The 23010-nt window shown below is 39.7% G+C and overlaps 1 protein-coding gene across 5 annotated transcripts in view; it reads left to right on the plus strand.

Moving 5' to 3' along the window:
- The first annotated feature begins 2297 nt into the window (after nucleotides 1-2297).
- LOC113541518 (rho GTPase-activating protein 26) overlaps nucleotides 2298-23010 on the plus strand; it is a 62012-nt gene continuing 41299 nt past the window's right edge. For 2 of the 5 annotated variants that reach the window (XM_026938521.3, XM_026938522.3), the window contains exon 1: nucleotides 2303-2949. In XM_026938521.3, the coding sequence (XP_026794322.1) occupies nucleotides 2796-2949 (154 nt within the window). In that variant the 5' untranslated portion in view covers nucleotides 2303-2795. Of the gene's footprint in view, nucleotides 2950-23010 lie in introns of all 5 variants that reach the window. The other 3 variants (XM_026938524.3, XM_026938523.3, XM_026938520.3) reach the window with 3 other exon arrangements.

The following is a 23010-nucleotide window of genomic DNA, read 5'->3' on the forward strand; positions in this document are numbered from 1 at the left end:
ACACTTTCTACAGATACACAATTATAAATTCCATATAGAGGATTTAAATTCCTTTTGATTAGCCAATCACTTTTTCAGCCACTTATCTTATTGAAATTAAATTTGCACACAAGATGTTTATTTCTGAACTTTTTATAAATGTATTTGGTCACCTGGCCAGTCCTACTGTTGGATGTTATAAAGTGCTGTTTCTTCTGTCACTGAAATGATTCTATGTTCCCATTATTAAGTTCTGCATTGTATTTTTACACCTTCTATTCTAATATGCAAGGAGGAAGTTGGTGCAATGAACTTGCAGAGAAATGAACCACATGCCATTTAATGTGTGTGTGTGTCTGTGTGTGTGTCTGTGTGTGTGTGTGTGTGTGTGTGTGTGTGTGTGGGTGGGTGTGTGTTCATCCAACTAAATAATCTCAGGGGCAAATGCAGCAGTTCAACAGAAAATCTGTCAGTTCTGCTGAACTTCTGGATGAGGATATATAGGACCATTTTACTGTGAAGTTGCTGTTAGTAATAGCTTTATACCTACTAGCATGTTTTTGCTACTTAATTAGCTTAAGCAGGTGGGTCTGGATTTGACAGTTAGCATAAGAAAATGCTTACAATGGTCTAGGCATTCAGCTGTTTACTTGTTTTGCTTGTGCATTGTCATAATTGCTTGAGAAACCAATGAGCGCCACCATGATGGATTCTTCATGATGAACTTCCTCTGTACTGTTGTCCTGCTCTGGTCTCTGCTGGATCTCTTATTAAACCTGGCTAAAGAGAGCGACTGAATTAATTAAACAGATGCTTTTTGAGTGTTGGTAAGAATAAAAATGAGCTCAGGGTCAAGCTGTGCTGGCGTTGGCTGCCACAACAACAGCAATAAAGTGAAGAAATTCCTCGACAATACTTGTTTTGAGCACCAGAATAACCGACCGTCTCTATCACTCCGCTTTCTCTCAACATTCCCCAAGCTTTGTGTTTAGCCTGGCTAACTATCTGACTGAGATCTACCTCTGCTTTCAAAAAAATACAGTCACCATGTTTCCTGTACAAAACCTGGCCTATTTTATATGCTTCTGTGCTTTTGTAATTTCAGAGTTCTTCACCATCAACGCCTTCAGAGAAGCCAAAGTAGTTTATAATATCAGTGTAGCTAACCTCAGGCCAGAGCTTCATGTCATCTACCCAGTCATTAAACTCTGACGTGTGTGACACTGAACACTGTACTGTAAACTATGGAGCCATATGCTTTTTTTTTTAAGCCATTTTCACAAGTTTAATGTCACATTATCAGTTAATTTGACTATAAACACCAGAGACCGGAAATGTAAAGCATGTTTCCGGTACGAGCCAGGCAAGACTTCGCGTTCAGGAAAAAGGTGGATGGACAGGAAAATACTGATTGATTTTTAGTGGACTTCATTTACTGCCCACATGGTTTCAGGCCATGTGCACATGCTCATCTAAATTTGTGGCAGCAGCAGCGTGAAGCATAATATCCTGCAGATACAAGCCGAGAGCTTTAGTTAATGTTCACATTAAACATCAGAATGAAGGAAAAAATCTCAGTCATCTCAGTGACTATGACTGTGGCCTGGTTGTTGGTTTGAGTATTTCAGAAACTGCTGATCTCCTGGGAGTTTCACACACAAGTCTCTAGAGTTTACACAGAATAGTCCAAAAAAAAAAACCATCCAGCGAGCGTCAGTTCTGTGAGTAGAAACGCCGTGTTGATGAGAGAGGGTCAGAGGAGAATGACCAGAGCTGACATGAAGCCTACAGTAACTGAAGTAACCACTCTGTACAACCGTGCTGAGCAGAAAAGCATCTCAGGACGTCCAGAAGGAATTTTGAGGTGGATGAGCTGTAGCAGCAGAAGACCACGGCAGGTTCCTCAGCCAGGAACAGGAATCTGAGTCTACAGTGGAGACAGACTCACCCAGACTGGACAGATGGAGGTTGGATAAAGACCAGGTGATGTTTTAATAATCATCTGTCCAGTTTTTTTTTTTTTATTTGGTTCCCACTGTAGCTCAGATTCCTGTTGTTGGTTGAGACAAAAAAACAGTAATGACAGTAAAGCTCTCTGCTGTATTCTCCAAAGCCAGAGTGCATCACAGAACATCCGGGGATTTCACTTTTATGTATTTATGTATTTATTTATTTATTTATTTTGGAAGAACAGACGAGTTCCCCGCTTTGCGATGACGTCATGGCTCTCGACCAAACCAGCTTTCAGATCTCCTCCTCTCGCGTTGTTTGCGCTCGCGCAGGGGGCGATGCGTCCTATCGGAATGGCGCTCTTGGAATCCTGTAATCCCATTGGCTGAAGGAGCGTCAGTCATCGGATTACCGGTGTGGTGGTAGGTTGGAGCTGCAATTGGGGGAATCGAGGCGTTTAAAACGCGCAGAGAGGATTCCTGTGTCTTTAGCTTCACCTCTCCTCCTCCTCCTCCTCCTTCTTCCTGGTGTCATGAGAGGCGCGCAGGTTTACCTCAAATCCTCCTGACGGCCTTGCTTCAGTTTCAGGACACTGAGAGACAGGACACTGAGAGACAGGACACTGAGAGACAGGACACACGGAAGTTGCATATCCTGGGATGCGGCTCTGGAGGTTGTTTTTGTTGTTATCTGGCAGCAGCGTGTTGCAGCGCGCGCTGTGGGGTTGAAAGAATCACCGCGTCGATAATGTAAGGATAATTAACTCCCAAACGCGTCACCGGGTGTTTTTTTGTCTTTCTTCTCTCGCTTTGACATTGATTAGTAACATTTCCTCGGAGCATTTGCACAGTGACCTCGGGAGCAGAATGGGATTGCCTGCTTTGGAGTTCAGCGACTGCTACTTGGACAGTCCTCAGTTCCGAGAGAGATTAAAGTCGCACGAGCTGGAGCTGGACAACACCAACAAGTTCATCAAGGAGCTGATTAAGGACGGAAAAGCGCTCATCCAGGCCCTGAAGAGTAAGACCTGTGTGCTGTGCTTTCCTCTCTGCTGCCCTGGCTGCGGGGTGCAGAGGCTTTCTGCTTCCTGTCTCACTCAACCCGTTAGCTGGGTGCTGAGTGGTAGAACACAAGCATGTCTGCGTGCTCTGCTCACTTTGCATTTATTGCACAGCAAAAAAGTTTCATCTTGACTTTTTTGCAGCTTCAACACCAGCAGTGATTTTCTACACACTTCCACTTCATGCACTTTAACATAACTGTACTTTTGGCACAGGTGCAAGCTGGGTGATTATTATTCTTAAACTCAGCTCTTTTCTGTTGATTTCACAGCACTCTTATTAATATAAGATGCTAATTAAGTTATAAAACATGAGTGTTGATTATTTTTCAATAACTGCACTCTTCCAAAGTGTCGTATACTTTGGCAAATTTGCCATCGATTACAAGAACAACACATTGTACACCTTATCCATTTATGGTTACATTTACAGTAACCACTGTAAACGCCTCTGTCATGAAGATGTCATAAAATGTAAAGGTTTATCTCTGATTGTTACAAAGCGCTAACACTGGAGACTCCTTCCATGAATGATAAACAAGTCGTTACAGAAAACTTCACCTTATCCACTTTTTTTTTTAATGTTTATGTGGAGCGTCCGCAGTACAAGTCCCACACACACACACACACAGTTTTCTCCATTCTGTGTGAAATTTCAGCTTGGTTTATGTGAGTGTTGGTGCGAGCGCCGCTGCCCAGGCAAGTCTCGAATATAATACCTGTCAATGTCGCAAGAAGTTCTGTTGCAGAACATGTGTCAGACAGTTTCTGTGAAACTCAGCCTACACACACAGGCAAGACCACAGAGTTCACTGTAAGACGACTAGCGTTTACTGTAGACTTTAATGTGGAGCTCCCGACTCTACAGAGCGTAAACATTAGCGAGCATTACCTGCTTGCTTATAAACACACACTGAACCTTCTATTTAAGCACACAATGAAAGGCTCCTGTTTAGATCCTCAGCTCTGAACCATATTCATTATTCTCTCGGATTGAAGCCGTGGCCCTGTAATTTCAAACACGTGTCTGCAGTGTGTTTTTGATATTTTAATTGACACTAAAGTCCGAGTGATGAGACAAAGTTGTTACTGATTCATGGAGGAAATGTTGGCAGTGATGCAAGATGCAAGGAATAACCAGTAATAACACAAAGCCAGTGTCGAGGGCCAGGAATACAGAATGAGCTAGAAAATATTCCTTTGAGATGTGTAGGCAAGTCATAGTTAAGAACCTGTTGCTGCAGATTATTCATAAAATTAGATTAGAAATGAATTGTCTTTTCTGTAGATTCTTTAGTACTCCTAAATTTTAAGCGTACTAATTAAGGAATAAAACATGACTGGGCCTGGTGTTATAGGAAAATATAACAGTTAAGTATTTCCCAAGAAGAGCACATCCCAAAGTTCCCTGTATATCAACGCTAACAATTAATTCAAGAGCAACATGTGCGTTTTATCCATTTATGGCTACGTTTAACATCCGCAAAACAAGTTAGTTCCTGTTCTTGCTTACGTTATAGCAGCTATAAACAGCCATTCCCTCAGCAGCCTTGTCATGTTACTGAGAAACCACAGAGGATGTCAAGCTTAAAGTTACAGCTTTACCTCTGACTGTTACAAAGCGCTGACACTGGAGACTCCTTCCACAAAATGCGTTAATATAACCAATCAGATCAGAGCATTTATCAGTGCTGGGCAATAACAGTGTAATAATACACATCCATTAATCAACACTGAACTTATAATTGAATAAACCTGATGATATAAAATTGTAGATGTATAATGTACTGTGGCAAAAACATGGCCATAATCATAATCGTTAAGTTACAAGTGCAGCGAATATTGCGGTGTTATGTGATGAAACATAGTTAGAAGTAGTTCCTAGATTAAAACAGTGTGACTGGGAATAATAATTAAAGAGATTTAAGTGTATAGCTGAACTAATTTGCTGAGAATGAACCTCATGTTTGCTGACTGACTACAAACAGTCGACTCAGATCATTTTGTTTAGTCTGTAATACTGTGAAACATAATGTTAAACTTCATTTTTTTAAAAAAAAAAGTTGAACTTGGCCTGTTTTCTTCACAGCTCTCACCGTCGTGTTGTTCAGCAGCTGTGTTCATGGGGCAGAACTTGTTCAGCAGCTCTGATCCCATTTCCATATAAATGATATTATTTATCTCTGTGTGACTGCAGTTCATGGAGTTGTATAACGTGTTAATTACAGTAGCACGCAGAATCCTTATCTTTATAAACACTTTGTAAGCTAAGTGACTGAGTAAGTGTAATGATTACAGCTTACAGCTTAACTGATAACCAGAAGCATGCATGATTTAAGACGATAATGTGGGAGGTTATTATAAAGTAAGTTATTATAAACTGCTCTCACTTTTCTCACACACTCTTTTTGGAGGACTGACTCATGGGGAATGCCTGTCGAGATCTTCATTTTTCCACTAGCTGTGTTCCAGTAGTTTATCCCAAATGGTCGGAGCAATGCTGCGTTCGACTTTCCTCAGAAGTATGTAGTGTGAACTCAGAATTACGTAATTTTCCAGCTCGGTATGTTTGAGCTACAAAGTGGGAAAAAAATGGACGACCCTGTTAAAGCGCGTGTTTTCTTGGCAACAAGCTAGCTAGCTAACATTAATAATCACGAGTGTGTGATGTATTTACTTTCTCAAAATAGTGAACTGTACAGTCAGTGTTACAGATTTAGCCATCTAATGTGTCTGTGTTGATTGATCTAAAGTAAATACTGCTATAAACTCATTTAAAGTAGAGAAGTGATATTTTATTTACTGTTGACGGTGTGAGTGGCCATGTCAACCTTTCCTACTTTGTGAATAGGAATTCCAAGTTAAGGGGCGTTTCCTTTGGTTTCTCCTAGTCGGAGGTTGGAAATTTCCGAGTTACGAGCTGTAGTCGAACGCAGCATTATTCCTCCGGCTTCTCCCGTCACTCGTTTGATTGGCTTAGAGCGGCTGTAAGTCTGTGAGCGGTGCGCTTTATAATCCATTATTGATTCAGGCTTTGGATTTTGGATTTTGTAGACCCTCCAAAGCAATCGCGGCTAAACCCTTTATCACGAAATCACGCTGATATTGTCACAATGGAAATATTTAAGCTTCCTAAAAAAGGGTTAATGCGTACAAAAATAAAGATAAAAACTAGAAATGTTTGGTATCTGTCTGATCTGTTGGCTGATCAGTGGTCTGATTCTGTGAAGTGTATTTTTTTTTTTTTTGTTTGAGTTTCATTTCATTTTCTCTTCGTAATAATAACATTGTGCTTTGAATATTACAATCCCTGAGTTTCCATCAGATCGTTTATTATACTTTCCTTGCTTTACTATCTGGTGACCAGTTTAACTGTGAATCAGTAAGATGTTCGAGATGTTTGTGTTCATAAACTATTTCCATTTACATTTTATATTTGATAACAGTGAGTTTACGGACCTTTTATGGACCTTCGACTTGAGTTTATGTGACGTACCGGTTTGTCTAAGTAAGAATGCGTCTTATCTTTTGAAAGAAGGAGCTGCTGACATCACTTTATTAACTTTGAGCGTAACAGATCTGTTTTTGTATAGAACTGCAGAATAAATTGTTTTAAAATCACGATCTTGAGTCATTTCTCAATGCAGTTTGATTCTGCTGTATTTGGACTATAAAATAATGTGCTGCTATTCCTCATTACTCACCATGACAAGTGATCATAGACGTTATATCACATGACTTCATGCATGTATCTGAAGCATCATACAGAAGAACAATGGCATAAATGGGAAAATAATGGTTAGTAAACAGCGATACAGTGGTAGAGCAGATAGCGGTGTCTCCTCACAGCTCCAGCGCTCTCAGGTTACTGTCTGAGCGGAGTTTTGCATCTTCTCTCCGTGTCTGCGTGGGTTTTCTCCGGGTTCTTCACTCATTAATTCCTAAAGATGATTCCTAAAGTTTTACTGGCTGCTTTTTCTGTCGAATGGTGTTTGTTCTTTTGTTCTAGATTCATTAATATGTTCATCATGTCCCCTCTCTCTGTTGTCCCCTCATGTGTTCATTGAAATTCAAAAGCCATTAACTGGAGCTATTAAGTCTGAGATGAATTCACATCATTTCTGCACAGTGGAAATTGTCCCTCATAGGGTTTTCTAAATGTAAATGAATGTAATCTAACTGTCCAGCCATAGGCATGCACTTGATCTTTAATAAGATAATGAAGAAGGCATGAGATTAAGAGAGAGAGAGAGAGAGAGAGAAAACCATTACGGTCCTGTTTGCTGCGTCGTGGTTTACTGTGTATGAAGTCGTCTCCATCTGGAAAAAGTATGCAACTAGTCCATGGTTTTCAAAACCTCTGTTGCTTAACCAGGAAAAAGGAAGTGAGGTTCACTTGCTCAGCATGAAGCATTATTTTTAGGGGCTGACTTTTGGACCTGGCATGACATTGGAGGGTCAGAAAGAAACAGCCAGCAAAAAAAGAAGTCTAAAGAAGTATTTTCTGTGCTTCTAGATGTTGTTCAGTGCCATAAATTTGGGGAGTGGAGACAACATCGTGTTAGGCTTGACGTTGACTTTAGAAAATGTGCTTCAGAGCAATGCCATGCTCACATATTTGTTCAGTGGGAAATCTTTAGCTAAGGTGGTACTGGGGAAGGAGTGTTAAAAATCATTCTCGCAACACACACACGCATAAAATGCCATTTGACCTGGCCAGAACTTCCTGTTTTATTTCACCACACTCTAATTGGGTGGCCTTTCTTACAAAAACAGGCTCTCAGTGGTCAAACAGGGATCGGCCATGCTTCAAGCACTTCTAGTTGCAGTTCACTTACTGAATCCTGAGGAATGCACAAGTAGAAGAATAAAACTAATATGTGCAAAATAACTACAATGAAACAGTAAGATTAGTCAATTTGGTTTGCATGTAAAATGTCCTGAAAATAATTTTCATAGTTTTCACAGTCAGCCTTAAAGCTACAGGTGCTTTTCTCTGATTTTGTGTCTTTCACTGACCGGATTTTCAGGCTGCACCGCGGCAAACTCAGGTCTGAACATGAACCGTGCTGACTCCTGCACATTTGAGTCTGACAGAAAGTTTTAATTACAAGTGGAGCTGCAGAGGTCACACAGACACGGCTGCAGTTTCAGAATCCAGTGCTTCATGATGTGCTAAGGTTCTGCTGTCGGTGCACAGTTAGACCTGAACTGAATTTTCTCATTTCATTTAGATGGTGTGCATTATGTAAATCAAATAACAGATCAGGGTAAGAGAGAGTGCAGAAACATCTGAGACGTGACTCGGGTTCTCCGTGTGTTCTCACTGTCTAGCTTGGATAAAGTCCGTCCAGAATAAACTTTCAACCTGAACAGGAAATTGATCTGGTGGTTCATTGGGTTTAAAGGCATAAAAGCCCATGGTGCTTTTAGAGCTGGACGCTTTAAGAGACTCGGCGCTTTAGTTTCTAACCGCAGTAGCATGCAATGCCACTTCATTTCACTTTGAGAATTATTGACTCCTAGAAGCATGATGGTTTTTAGATTTAGTTTTTTTTGGAGTGATGGCTCATTACACTTACTTTTCAAATTACACCCATGAGCTTTGTGTTACAACACGGTGATTAGTCAGTGTCATGATTTGCATTTTTAGTCTAAATGGCAGACATCTGTTTGCTTTAGACTCTAAAGGTGTGTGTGTGTGTGTGTGTGTGTGTGTGTATATATGTATACACCATAGTCTGATGCTGTAAGGAAAGCCACTGTGTGTAGCAGATTTGAGAGCTCAGAGTAGGGCAGGATTAGATTTCTGACATGAATCCAGTTTAACTCTGTGTGATTTAAAAAAAAATAAAATAAATAAATTTAGTCATCACACTGTACGAGATCCCAATAAATCCCAGTAGTCTCTCTTAAGATACTCTTAACAATAGACCTGCGATTAAGAAAAACTACTACTTTCTTCTTACGTCACTTCAGCATGCAGAAAATGGACTCGCATAAACACAAGTCATTGATGTAAAAGCGCTAATGTTACAGTGAGAGAAAATCTGTTTTGAAAAGGCGAAGAAGTGCATTTCGTTGTCATTCATTCAAACAAACCACTTTTTCGTCCTTCTGTTGGTCTGGTTGGTCCTCATTTGGTGGATTTTATTAAAAATGCTGACGCCGTCGTCAGCTGTTTTTGGTCACAGTGCCACTATTTTGTAAAACGAGTGCATCACGTTATGAGTCTAAGCGCAGATTCTTTTCTGAGAGGAAAAAATCGGAGTAAACATACCTTTTTATTGTACTGGACAAATACATTTCTACATGTTGTGTGATTTGATATATATCGCAGTAACTCAGTGTACTGGTGAGCATTTGCTATTTTTAGAATATTACTTTATATTATTTTACTTTATAGAAATGATGTTTGTTCAGTCTGATGATTGCTTTTGTTGTGTTGATGTATGGTCCATGATTTGCAGACAAGTGTTTTGTATCAGATGTTACATGAAGTGAAGTGCAGCTGAAGTTTTCAGATTGTTAATCAGTGTTTGTTGATGATTATGTGATATATCACGAGCCATTAAAAGCCTGACAGATGAAAGAGAGAATGTGTGTTTTGTGTAAACGGCTGTTGCTTTTTGAGTGATATGCGGTCTTGCCATGAGCAAATGTTCCTGACTGAACATTGGGATGTAAACCTGCTCCGTAAAGACAACTGGATTTAATATTTACTCATTTATAGCCTCATACACAAAGTATGCAATCCCATCCAGGCACAAAGATTTATTTTGTTTGATGGAGAGCAAACACTGCCTGCCAATGCGGTTGTTACGTCAGTCTGAACCAGTCCTTTATTACCCTTTATGTATGCAGCAAGTGAAAAATGAGAAGTATGCAGCTGGGTCATGGAAGTGCTTAGCTTATATATTCAGTATAAATATATAATTCATCTCTCACTGTGCTAGTTATTTCTAGATAAAACTTTGTCAGACACTTTGGCATATGATTTTGTGTTCATCCCCTGCTAAAGCTACTCTTGTCGCTATGTGCTGGAAGGGTGTGTGTTACTAAGACTCGCTGCTTGTAGCTACTTTTCATTATCAATATACCAAAAATAGCCTTAGCCTTGCATTGTAGGGTAGAAACCACTCAGTGTGTATTGTTGGACTATTCGAATAGGCTCATTCAGATGCCCAGATTCATCACTGGTCTATTGAAAGCACTTTTCTGACAGGAAGTGGGAGTGTTTGTGCTGTTAGAAAGTGATATTCAGCATCTTTGATAGAACCACTGCTTTTTTCTTCCTGATGTTCCCAAACTCTGGATTAGGGCTGTGCAATACGGACAGAAATATCATATTAAAATATGATCGCTGCATGTGAGATTACTGTGTGTAATGTATTAAAACAAATGTTAATATGTTAATACATAGTTAATAAAAGGTTTTTTAAAAATGTCTTAATTTATTTTATACCTCAGCGCTGTTGGAGTCTCAGATCCGAAGGTGTTGATTAGTTTTCTATAACAGCAGCTCTGACACTAGTTTTGTCTGTAACATAAATCACAGGTTTATATTAATGCGCTCGCTCTGATACGTTATCGTTTCTATAGTAACAGCTCGTTCACAGGGACGTGTACAGCGCACACTCCACATAATCTTAACCTGATAATAACCAGCTTAAACAAAATCTGTGTTGTTGTTTAACAAAACAAATGTGTGTGATCCGTGATGTGGTGAAGTTTGCTGTAAGGAGATGCTAACGTGGAATCGTGGAAGGAGTCTCCAATGTGAGCGGTAAATTTTTCAGGACATCTTCAGTTTACGCTTTTTGCAGTTTCTCAGTAACATGATGTGTTTTTTTTTTCTTAGAGAGAAAAAAGAGAAGCTGGTGAGGGAACGATAGCTTATAGCTGCTATCACGTAAGCGAGCTATAGCTGTTTATAGCTGCTATAACGTAAGCGAGAACAGGAACTAACTCGTCTCACAGACGTTCAGTAACTTTAATTATAAGTAGCTATAAACAGTGTCTTTGCGGCAGGGCGTGTCACATCTCTCCAGCGTGGGTTGTTTTTGTATAACAGTACGACCTGCTGTGTGTAACTCCTTACAGAACACTGACAGAAATCTGGAACGTATCTGAACCTTTCAGAGGTCGCAGTCGTTACAGAGCACAATAAAATTTCACACTTCTGCAACATCAGAATTGTAAAAATGCCAGTATTGTGATAGCGATTAATATTGTAGAGCCTTCGTTTCATTTGACGTTTGTTGTTTTTCTTTTAGCTCATCTTATTATTGTGATTTCACAATATAATAAGTCAAAGTAACAAGATAATAAGATAATAACTCCAAATAATGAGTTATTAAGTAGAAATAACGACACAGCACTTAAGCATTTTTTCCGCCACTTGCATGCCTTTGTGGTTTTGCAAAGATATTTGTGTAGATTCTGCTTCAGTTTATTTGTTCCATGCCTGTAATTCTGTCCCTGGAGCTTCTGATATCTGATGTGTGTTTTTTTTGGCCGCAGGCTTCAGAATGTTGAAGGTTGCAGTCTGATTGGCTTTTGTGCACCAAATTCCAAACACGGTAACACAGAGAGCTTCTCTGAATAAGATCTGGTCACTGGAGAAGTTCAGGGAATCATGCTTTTAAAAGTTATTAGACAGTTTAGTGATGAAAAGTACCAGACTCCATTGAGTAAGCTAGACCTCTGATCTTCAGGATTGCAGTCGTGTTGATCGCTAAACCCTCCAGAATGTCATCCCATGAAGTTCACTAGAGTTGGGAAAGAATTTTAATGGCCACTAAGATGGTGATGGGAATTGCCCCAAGGGGAAGTGGAGGAGGTCAAGCTAAAAACACTACTGTTTTGTTTTCATACATTACAGCTGTGGAACTTTTTTTTTGTGAGTCATCTGCAATTTGATCTTTTTACGCCTTTTGTTCATCACTATTGTCGTCATCATCAGGAGCAGCATTAGCGCTGTGTCTTTCTTCTCTCTAGCTGAATACATGTCATTGTGCTTTAGGGCTGATCTTTGCTCTAAGAAGCAGCGAGTCTTCATGAGGAGTGGTGAAAGTGGCTGGACAATAGTGCAGTGTTTCCAGAGCCGGAGAATAGACGAGGAGTGTCTGTGACCTGCCCCATTACACAGCACGGCCTGGACATGCTTTAAGTTCCACTGTTTGTTAAAAAAAAAAAAAAAAAAAAAAAGCCTGTCTCAGGAGGCTTTATAAGTTTAATGAGAACCGGCAGGTGAAATGATTTTAGAGAGTAAAGAGTAGACTGCAGTATAGTTTGTAAAGTTAAACCAATTCGCATATGATGCCCAAATGAGTAAAATCTAATAAAAGACTTGGAAAATGTTTAATTATTTTATTACATAACAGTGTTGAATAATAATGAAGAATGCTTTTGTGGAAAATATTATACTGCATTTTATCCAATTAAGAGTGTGTTGAGATGTTTTTACTGGACGTGAATAAAGACAGTCATGCACTTCTGGCAGCCACATCGTTATCTAATGAAACTCTTATTGCTTTTGAATGGAATCTTTATTAGTTTTTTTATCACTCAGTAGCTGGATACACGTCCCGGGGCTGAGGTCTGGACTCCCACGTGTGCCCTGAAGTGACCCTGCTTTCATTAGGACTCTTATTCAGAGAATTTGTTGTTCAGGTCCGGTGTAAGTGTGTTCAGGGTCGTGACTCTTCGAGGTGGAAGCGGTATACATGGAGTAATTCATGCTGCAGATGACTGTGATGGTAAAGTGGGAAATGATTAGCCAGGGTCATTGACGGACCTGTGGAGGACTCGTGCCTTTCACCTTTTTATCAGACAATGCTGTGTGAGAGTCACATGATGCAGCCGGTCCGCACCTGACCAAGACACACCTTTGCTGTCAGTGTGAAGGTGCTGTAGGAAAGACCAGCTACTGAAAATCAGTAACTGAAAACTTTCTGTTCTACCAAGTGCTGAAAACGGTGCCTTTTTAATACTTTGGACAAAAAAATGACATCCTACAGCATTATTAAAGATTTTAAAAAGAGGCTGGCTGCCCCCTTAATCAGCAGTGCTTACAGTAATGCTTCGTTTATTGTCATAATTAGAGCAAAGGTATTAAAAAATATTGTTTTGGTATCAGTATCAAATTAAAGGTACTGTCTCGGTACTGATATAGAAAACTTTTAATCAATTAAAGACAGTCTTAACTAGCATTGTGTGATAGAAAGAAATTTTAACCCTTTTCAGTTTAAAGTAATTTATTTTTGTAGACATAAAAGCTTTTAATACTTTTTAAAAACATGCAACAGTACTGCTTTCCTGGCAGTTTGTTAGCAAACCTAAGTATGCATATCATGCATCGTTGAAATGCTTTTAAGTATCGCGATATGATATTTTGGTCATATCGTTCAGCCCTAGCTGTAGCTATAGGTGTTCATAGTGTGTGTGTGAAAATATTAAAACAACAGCTGACATACAGTATATAGTAGATGTAGTAATGAATTACTGTAAAACCCCCAAAATTCTCAGTTAAAAAAGTTCAGAAAAGACGTCACAGGGCTTAGACCTTACTGTAAGTCTCAGAGATATTTTTGTATTTTTTATATATTTGTATTTTATTTACTGTGAGCTCAGTAAGTTTTGTAGCTTCTTATTGAAAGGAACAACTTTCATTACTAGATCATTCAATGAAGCGTTATATAATAAATGCATTTCTAAGTAAAGTATGCAAATTAAATTATTACAGTTTATGCAACAGTACAAAAAGCTAATTAATAATAAGATTGATAATAAAATCCAGCACTTCTGGTTCTTGGTTCTTGGTTTGTTGGTTTTGATTTTTGGTCCAGTGTTTCCACAATTTAGATTTTTTTTTAAACAGAATTTTCATTTTGGTGCATCTCTGATAATACCCAGATGTCTCCATACCCAGGGGAAATCAACATTTTTCAGCAAAATGTCTTCCAAAATTTTTCATACTTGCTTTAAGAACGCCTTTGACAAAAGAAGAACGTATTGAAATCATTCTCATGGCTGGATCGGGAAGCTGTCGCAAGGTTGCGATGGACTTTAACAGGAAACATCACACACCACACTGTTGCCAAATTTATTAACAAATTCAAAAAGACTGGAAGTGTCGCAGAACAACCGAGAAGTGGACGTCCACGAACGTCTGCTGACGAAAACACAACCGACATCATGATCATGCAGGCGTACAGAGTCCTGTGTGTATGGAGACTTATGGGACACCCTGTATTTATAAAAGGAAAATATGAAAATTGAAAAAAAATGATATTCTTTGCAAAAAAGTTCAACGATTGGTTGAATCGTTTCAGCGAGTAGAAGTTTTTGTGGGATCCTAACGTGTAAAACAGCGTTCTGTCCTTGAACACGGCACGATGCACTCGTTGTGTGTGTTGCACTTGGTGAAAAACTACACAGCGGGAATAAGATAAGCAGAAATGAGATGGTTAGTGAGTGATCATCCGCATGTCTTTTGTTCACACTTCCATATTTTGTGGCGTACCTTCTTTACCACTAAATCCACAGCAGCGTGAGTCAGTTCTGGGCAGATGTACTTTCACAGTCAGGATCAATACCATTTTGTTCTTCTCCTCTAAAGGCTTGAGTGAGAAGGCCGGAAATAACAGATGGGCCACCAACGCCTGTTTGATGAATTGGGTCTGTTCTCTCGCTCTTATCCGTGATGAGGTCCAGATTAGCGCTATGTGGAGCAGGCGAGGTTAGCCGACATGCTCAGTTCATCACAGCTCTCGTTCCGGCCATACTGTATGTGTGTGTGTGTGTGTGTGTGTGTGTTAGCTCATCACTTCTGAAGAAGTGGCCAACTCAAATAAACTGATTCAGAGTGTGAACGCCAGCAAGATCTTAGGCCAGCACTCCTCTGGAAATATCTCCCTTTTTATTTTTTGATTAATCTTCTAACGTTGCCTCCACGTATCAGAGTGAGATGTGGTCAGAATTCAAGCTCGAAGCTTAATCTGAGCTAAAATATGAGCAGGATTTGAAGTTGAGCAGGTGATTACTGCTGGCACACTGGAGTGAAACCCAAGATTCTGATGAAGCAGCACCTCATCCTGATCATCTTCATCATCTGCTTTTAGGACGAGCTGATGAGCCCCTGTGGAACGCAAGACTCGATGATTATAAGCAGACAAACTAAATCAAGATGATGTGTTAATGGTGTGAGATATAAATGTACTCCTTGATGCTTAAGATGGCCCTGTTTTCTCAGTGTATTTAAGTGAAGCACAAAGTTCCTGACAGTGATGCCGAGGAAATGATCTGCCTTCGTTCACAGTCTTTAATACTCTTCATGAGTGCAGTAGGTCAGAATTTCACTCTTTTGTCTCCTCGTTCTCTTTTCTTCCTCGAGGTGTCATTTGGTATCAGCGTTGTTCTCATTGCCGCTGTCATTTTGTTCGCATGCTCAACTTCTGTGCGCCTCTGAAAACATTTAACATATTTTAGTGTGCTTTCACATACGCAGTGTTTATTCCGTTTGAATCGAACCCTGGTGCGTTTTCCTCTTTAGTACGGTTCTTTATGCAGGTCAGAACACAGCACACACACCCACACTCACAGGTGACGTTTGTGATTTTTACAAAGGTTTGTTTTTACACTCAGTTGGCAAAAGTTTGTTTAAGTTTGTTTGTATAGCACTTTTAACTATGGACACAAAAGCAGCTTTACAGAAATATATAAAGTTCTTTTTATTTACTCATCATTGTATTTCTGACAAATGAGTGAAAGAGATTTATGAGTACAATTTCAGCCCTACGTGCTCCTCAGACAGCATTTTTTTTTTTTTTTTTGCTTTTTGGTTCGTTAAATTGTGTACAGTGTGACAAAACAGCAACCAAACCAAAAGTATTATATTTCTGCTCTGATTTGGACTCACAGGCGTGAAACCCTTAACCTCTATCGGCTTCTAGTCCTTACTGTAAAGATTCACCACTTTTCTCGAGTCATGCCGTGCGCTCCCTTGAAGGAACTCTGACTAATCCTGCACACTCCAGCAGTTATCTTTGTTTGTACACACCCACAATACTTTCTAAGAAATTCGAAATCTAATGAAGCAGTAACTGTGTCACACGGTGCCACGTATGTCCAGTGCGCTCCTATGTTAATGAAAGTGGCCTTTCTTTGTCTCGTGTGGTTCATATCTGAACACCACGTCCCGTCTGCATGCAGTGTGTAGATTCCTTGTAGAATGTACTTAAACTGCGTAAGTTGTGAATTTGTAATCGTGAGTCTAATGGATGCTGTTCGTAAGGAAAGCAGAGTCCAGACAAGAACACTGAAAATCTCAAAATCATTTGGAAATCACACAGAATCATTAGGTTTGAAGTTGCGGTGGGTTTGTGCAGGGTTAAATGTGGCAAGAGGAAGTTAAGGATATAATGATATAAAATGGAGGCCAAATTTTATACCACAGGCTAAAAGTGTCCCAAAGTGTACTGAAAGAGCCAGGCCTGCGTTTGCTGATAAGACACACTGACTGACTGTGTTCAGGCTTCAGTTCAAGGTTGTCCTCGGAAATTGCACTCACAGGGACATGTGTTAGGAAACTCATCACTCAGTTCCTGGCAGTATTTCATGTTCTAAGAAGGGGAAAGAGGAATTGAGAGTAATCTGAAGCCATCGGTGTCACACACTGAAGTCACTTCCTCAGACATTTAGACATTTATGTTTGTAGCTTGATGTAGCCTTGGGTTTGGGTTTGTCATGGCCAGTGCAGCTGCAGCCTGATACACCCCTCTAATCCCTCTGCAGCGTGCAGATAACAATGAGAGCCACCTTGTACAAAGCATTTTAGTTTTCATGATGAAAAACTTTAGGACATGAGTGTGATCCTAACATACAATAGGTGATTAATGGTGCTGTGACCTTGAGTGATGTACTCTAGCTGTACTCATTACTCCTGGTAATGAAAAAACCCAAAAAAACAGCACAAGCACGTGTTAAATAAACAATGTGTTAACTTGAGCGCGCAGTTATTGGGCTGATTTACAGAGAATAATTGACGCCACTTTCAGATCGGTGGAGTGAGTGGTGAGAAGTGTCAAAAAACACTAAATTAAATTGTAGACTTTGAGTGTATGATCTATTTCTAAAGTAGCCTATATGTAAAGAAGACGTTTTCACTTTAATCGCTTTCTGTCTGTTGTTTTGTGGCTGTGCGCACTAAACCATCTTTGAATAAAGACTAGCACATTAGATCCCTTAATCCTGCTTTCTCATGAAAATAGACATGAAAGCTGTCACTGTTTTCTATGCAAACAAGAAAAAATAAATAAGAAAAAAAAACAGTGGAGGAAAGATTGTGTGTGGAGACGCAGGCAGTGAGAATCGTCTGTTCTGCAAAGAGAACTGGAGGTACAGTGAAAAAAATCATAGCTGTTTTTAAACTGTGCATCTTCAGGAACATTGTGTTTATTTTTGCTTTACCTAACAGCCCTTAGAGTATGACATGCCAAAGCATTTCTTATAGAAATTTCTTAAGCGTTATTGTTGTGCTTACATTTTGTGCTCACTCTCCCATGCTAATAGACAGTTGATAAACCGGATTCAGGGATCTGCTGCGCAGCACAGGAGATGAAATTGATTTCCTGTTGGACTCTCACTGGATGTTTCTCAGCACTGTTCACAGTTCACAGCAAGGTTCACACTGCGTGATTCATCGCTGAGAGCATCACACTGAAACTATCACATATCAAATTGTGGAGCTCACAGTGAGTAGTTACTCTGGACAGAGCAATCAGGGCTAAAATTGTGTAGTGTGCACTAGATATAAATGCTGTTTGTGTAGTGTGCACTAGGTATAAATGCTATTGAAAGTCCTAAGGTGCGAATGTGTGACAAATGTGAGATGAGATCAACAGCAGTAGTAATACGTCGAAATTCTTGGGAAAGTTTGTCCATGTTTAGAGAGACTGAGTCAAAAGGGAAACTTTTTGTTATCAGGTCTTCACACATGAACGCCACTAGTTAATCACGGTGTATCTGTAACCATCCACATGCCTTTTGACTTATTCACTCTTTCTGGATTTTGATATTCCCTTTGCCATCTCATTCTCACTTCCCAGGAAACTTGCAGTAATCTTAGTCAGATTTAGTAATAATTAAGTTTGACTGCAGTTTTGACTTTCTTCACCTGTAAAGATTTAAACAAGGCCGTCTGAGCAGGTGTTTGCGTGCCCAGACCACACCAGCTCTCAAAATAATAATATTTTTATGCACATGAGTCACAGATCATGTTCTAGCAAATGTACAATCAGAGTTGCTGAATCCAGCTGCACAAAAAGCTAGCACATCTGTATTTACTGAAACACAGAATTTAATTGCTTTACACTGTTTTGCATGATAGTATCATCTGTATGATAATGTACCTGTTATTGCTGTTATTACTATCATCAGTAGCCCGGGTGCTCGGGACAGCAGATTTCACATCCAGACTATTTGTTTTTTATTCAGAGCTGCGTTTAGAGCAAGGAGAAAAGAAACCTTACCCCTTATTCCTCCTGCTGTTTGTTTTAATGTTCATCATCATGGCTGAATGGAATTATCTGAGCGCTCTCCTTCCTCACCACCTGCAGTTCTGGATCTGTGTGTTTTGCATTAATCACTGCAGGTCTCCCTGAGGTGGGATTTCATTATCTTCTCTGTTGGTAATTAGTGAAGCATCTCCCTGCATGTGTGACTGATGGAAAAAAAAACAGAGAAGTAGCAAGGAGCATTTTTTTTCTTTGCCTGCCAATTAAGAGATGTTGAAAAACATCCAGTAATCATTTTCCAAAAAATAAATATATGCACACATTTTCTCATTTATAGGACATTCTTCTTCTTATTATTATAATTATTATGAGAAACATTAGATTAGATTAGCGTGAACCCATCCACCTGTTCCTGGTCCTGTGTTTACTCTTTATTTGCTCTCCATCACAGCGCTCTGGCAAGTCATCATCCTGTAAACCCACAGCGAGGGCCGAGGCAATGAGCCGAAATCATCAACAGACCCAAACCACACTTTTCTACCTGAGTTGTCCAGCCATCAAAACTATTTAGGATTCTTTTCTAATTTAATACAATTTTTTTTCATTACAAATCATCAGCAATAACTCGTGTGAAAAAGAGAATCTTAAAAATGTTCGAATTTTTTTTAAATGAAATTCAGGATTTTTTAGTATTTGGTTTGTCGTCCTTGTGCTTTAATGACAGCGTGCACTCGGGCTCAAGACTCTTCAGGTTTGTGTAAAAAAATAGAGATCCGTGTTTGATTAAATCCATCACCGTGTCGTCTGAACACGAGCTTCAGTAGAAGAGATAACGCATATTTACTGAAATTTATGTAGTGACCTAGAAACTGTGTGGAACATGCATGCAGTCTATAATATATATTGAATATAACATGCTCTTTCTTTGTTTTAAAAATTTTCAAAATTGTAATTCTTTCTGTTTATTTCCAGTTTCTCCTGTTCACTATCACACACGCTGCTGAAGTCGTGCTCTCGGCGTTCGAGCATGCAGATATCACGGTTTGAATCTGCTTTGCACTTACAGCTTCTCTGCCTTGAGGAATGTAGTATATGCACCTGTACATGCATATGTGATTCCACCACACTTGGTGTTCAAAAATAGAAGAAAAGCTGCAGTTTTGTATTTTCCTGGAGTTAATAACTATATAAAACTGGAGTAAACATAAACAACCTGTCGCTTGCTAGTGTTAATGGAGGGTGGCCGCTTGGTCTGCATGTGAAGCTCCTTTCAAATTTAGTCAAAATAACGATCAGTAAACTTTGCATGAATATAAAGTTCAGTAGTAAACTGTTAGCAGACTCTACTACACTCACACAGCTTCTCTTTATCATCCCAATGTTCTCCTGGCCTCATTTGACTTTTAGTTTTCCAAATTGGTTTTCTCCGCTGCGGGGTGCATTTTTGTGGCTTATATGAGCAAACAACAACAACAACAACAACAACAAAAAATCATTTAACACCACAAAGAAGTCTTCGGATCTGTAGAGTGATGATGACTGAATTAGATGCCGCTGCTGTTGCATAAACGCTTCTTTTGAAAAAGTTGCCGTGTATTTGGTTTTGCTCGGGCTGCTGTGTCAGCGTCAGTCGAGGCCAAGCTCAGAACACTGAGGAAGAATTCCATCAGCTCAGAGAGAGAGAGTGAGAGAGTGAGAGAGAGAGAGAGAGAGAGAGAGACGAAGTTGTTCTTCTCAGTAATCCTTTTGTCCTGGTTTCTAGGAGACGGTGGCTATGTGGCCAAGCACTGTGGCCATTTTGGGTTTTTGAAAGTGGAGAATAGATGTGGTGGACACAGTGAAAGGAAGCACTGAATCGAGGGTGCGGTTGGAAGATGAGAAGCCAGGAGGAACTTTATTTATTTGTCGCTGTGTCTTGTTACTTCAGACCATCAGGCTCTTTAGATAAACGCCGCTGCTGAATGGCCACACACATCGGCTTTCCACCGCTTTTTATCCCTCTGTTTTGCAGCACCTCTGAAATACTGGCTTGTTTCCCCCCGTGAACTTTGTGGCTCATGAAACCTCTGTTTAAAGACACTTCCTGTGACACTTGCTGTGGCTCCTATAGAGGACTTAATGTCACCCGATGTGTCTGTAAGCTGCTGAAAGTGTTTGGATTATGTACATGTCACAATAAATAAAATTCTTTGTGTTCCGCTGGTATGAAAATTAATTTTCCACAAAAAAATTGCCAATGATTTTTCTTTGGGGTTTGAGATTTTAAAAAATCAGAAATACAAAAATTTAAGTTTTAATGTCGTACTCAAATAGCAAGTTAGTCTAAAGAGACATTAAACACTTGACATCCAGCGTAACTGTTTAGGTAACGCTCTAGCTAGTAAGGTCACGCTAGTGTCAGCTTGCTGGCAACCATTAGCTTCTTAATAGGAGTTTAGCTATTTCAACAGAACATAAAAACTTTAGATGCACTTACCTCATTACTCCATGTGTCTTCACTTCACTTCATTAACATGACAATGAGAGACTGCTGTGATCGGCTGAATGCCGAGTTCCACCGCTCCGAAAGCGTCTACTTTTTCCTGGGAATCCCTGAGAACATTTTTACATTTTTGAGCTTTGTATTTCTGAGTTTTTAAAACCTCAAAACCGTAACCCATTTTTATTTAAAAGGCAAATTTCTTATCCGTAGCAAGTTCAAAACAAATAAGAAATGAAGACCACCACACCACAGAAAAACGTGAATTTTATTTAATGTGACGTGTATAGAATTTAAATATACAAAATTCAAATTCAGATACTTTTGTCCACTTCCAAACTCCATAGATGTGTGTAAATGAAAAAGAATATAATGCTTCCTATACGTCTGGTTTGACCCCTACACACACACACACACACGCACACACACACACACACAATGTCCTCCTGCTGACACAAGCTGATGCAATGAAAGCCAGCTGCTTGCAGAGACAAAGGCTGTGTTTCCAGCACATGGAGCCTTGTTCTCTTTTGTGTAGCAGCATCGAGCCACATTCTCTCTTCCTCTCTTCTGTTTTCTTCTACTAAAATTCCTTTCTTTCCTTCTCTTTCCGTTCTCTTTCCCTCTGCATGTCTGTCACGCCACAGTGACATACCAGGGCATATTCACACATGTAAATAATTAACACTCACAGACATCACCCATAACCTGACCATTCTTTTACAAACGCTAAAACTCTAAACTGTAATATGACACTCATGTGACGCTGGGTGAGGCTCTCCACACTGCAAACCTCAGTTATTAACATTAGAGGAAATATTGGCATATATGCCATTATACCAGAGGATATTATACAGCAGCAATATGGCAAATGTGGTGCGTTGTCCAGAATCATGAAAAATATCCAGGTGATGCAAGGATCCAGATATCTACTTATTCTCCCTGCATTTGGCAAAAACAGACTTCAGGATTTGGTTATAAAACCCTGACAGGATGATTATCAGTAGGAGGTCATATGGATACCAGTGATATGGATACGGTACCATATGGAACAAAGTCTGTCAGTCAGGCAGTACAGTTCTTTATTCATGGAGTGAGAGAGATCTCTCCTTATCCCTGAACAGCTAGTAAAAACCGTAAGAAGCCACTTAATCATGATGAGTGTTAGGCTTCTGTGATATAACGATGTAATCGTCTTCTCACAGTATGGCACTGAATATCCAGTGACATTTACTCGGATTATATTTGTATTATATTAAATTATATTATATTATATCACCAGACCTGCCAATGCTTCACGCATTGTGCATTTGAGCACCGCAGTTTAACATCAGAGTACGCTCGTACGAGTTATCACTCAAAAATACACCAAAAGAGCAGAATTTTATTCTCCGATATTAACTGATGCTGACTGGAAGCTCCACCCACTCGCCCCCATCTCACGTGCTCTCGACTGGACTTGCGGCGCGCTCTCGCTTTCTCTCACAGTAAACGGAGGAAGTTTTGAGTTCATTCATGTGAAATAAAATCTATCAGTGTGTGTTACACTTAGCTAACATTAGCTAACTATACACTTGTCTCTAAAGGACCTAAAAAGGAACAGGTTGAGTTTTTATCAGGATTTTATTGCTTGGGGCACAGGGTGGATGGCTGGTGGAACTTCAGGAAACAAACCCATTACAAATGGCACAAACAAGCGTCACTGTGTCACTGAGAGTCGGAAATTCAGGGAAAGCAGAGCGGTCATATCCTGCTCTAGCGGCTCGCCATGCCATCGGGTCATGTAGTCAGTAGCTCTGAACTGTTTCCCCCTGTTGGAGTTGCTGAACACGCAGAGAGGAAGTGTGCCCTTCTATTACACACTTCCTTTCCGCAAAAAAAAAAACTAGGCATTACATGCACATTGCCTAACTTAATTTTTTTTTTTTTATAAAGTTATGACTACAGAACACAAATATTTTCCATCTTCCCACCCCAGCATCCTGAGTGACTTTAAGTGATAAAACACAAATACAAAGGCATCC

Source organism: Pangasianodon hypophthalmus, chromosome 15 (assembly GCF_027358585.1).
Source record: "Pangasianodon hypophthalmus isolate fPanHyp1 chromosome 15, fPanHyp1.pri, whole genome shotgun sequence".
Lineage (NCBI taxonomy): Eukaryota > Metazoa > Chordata > Actinopteri > Siluriformes > Pangasiidae > Pangasianodon > Pangasianodon hypophthalmus.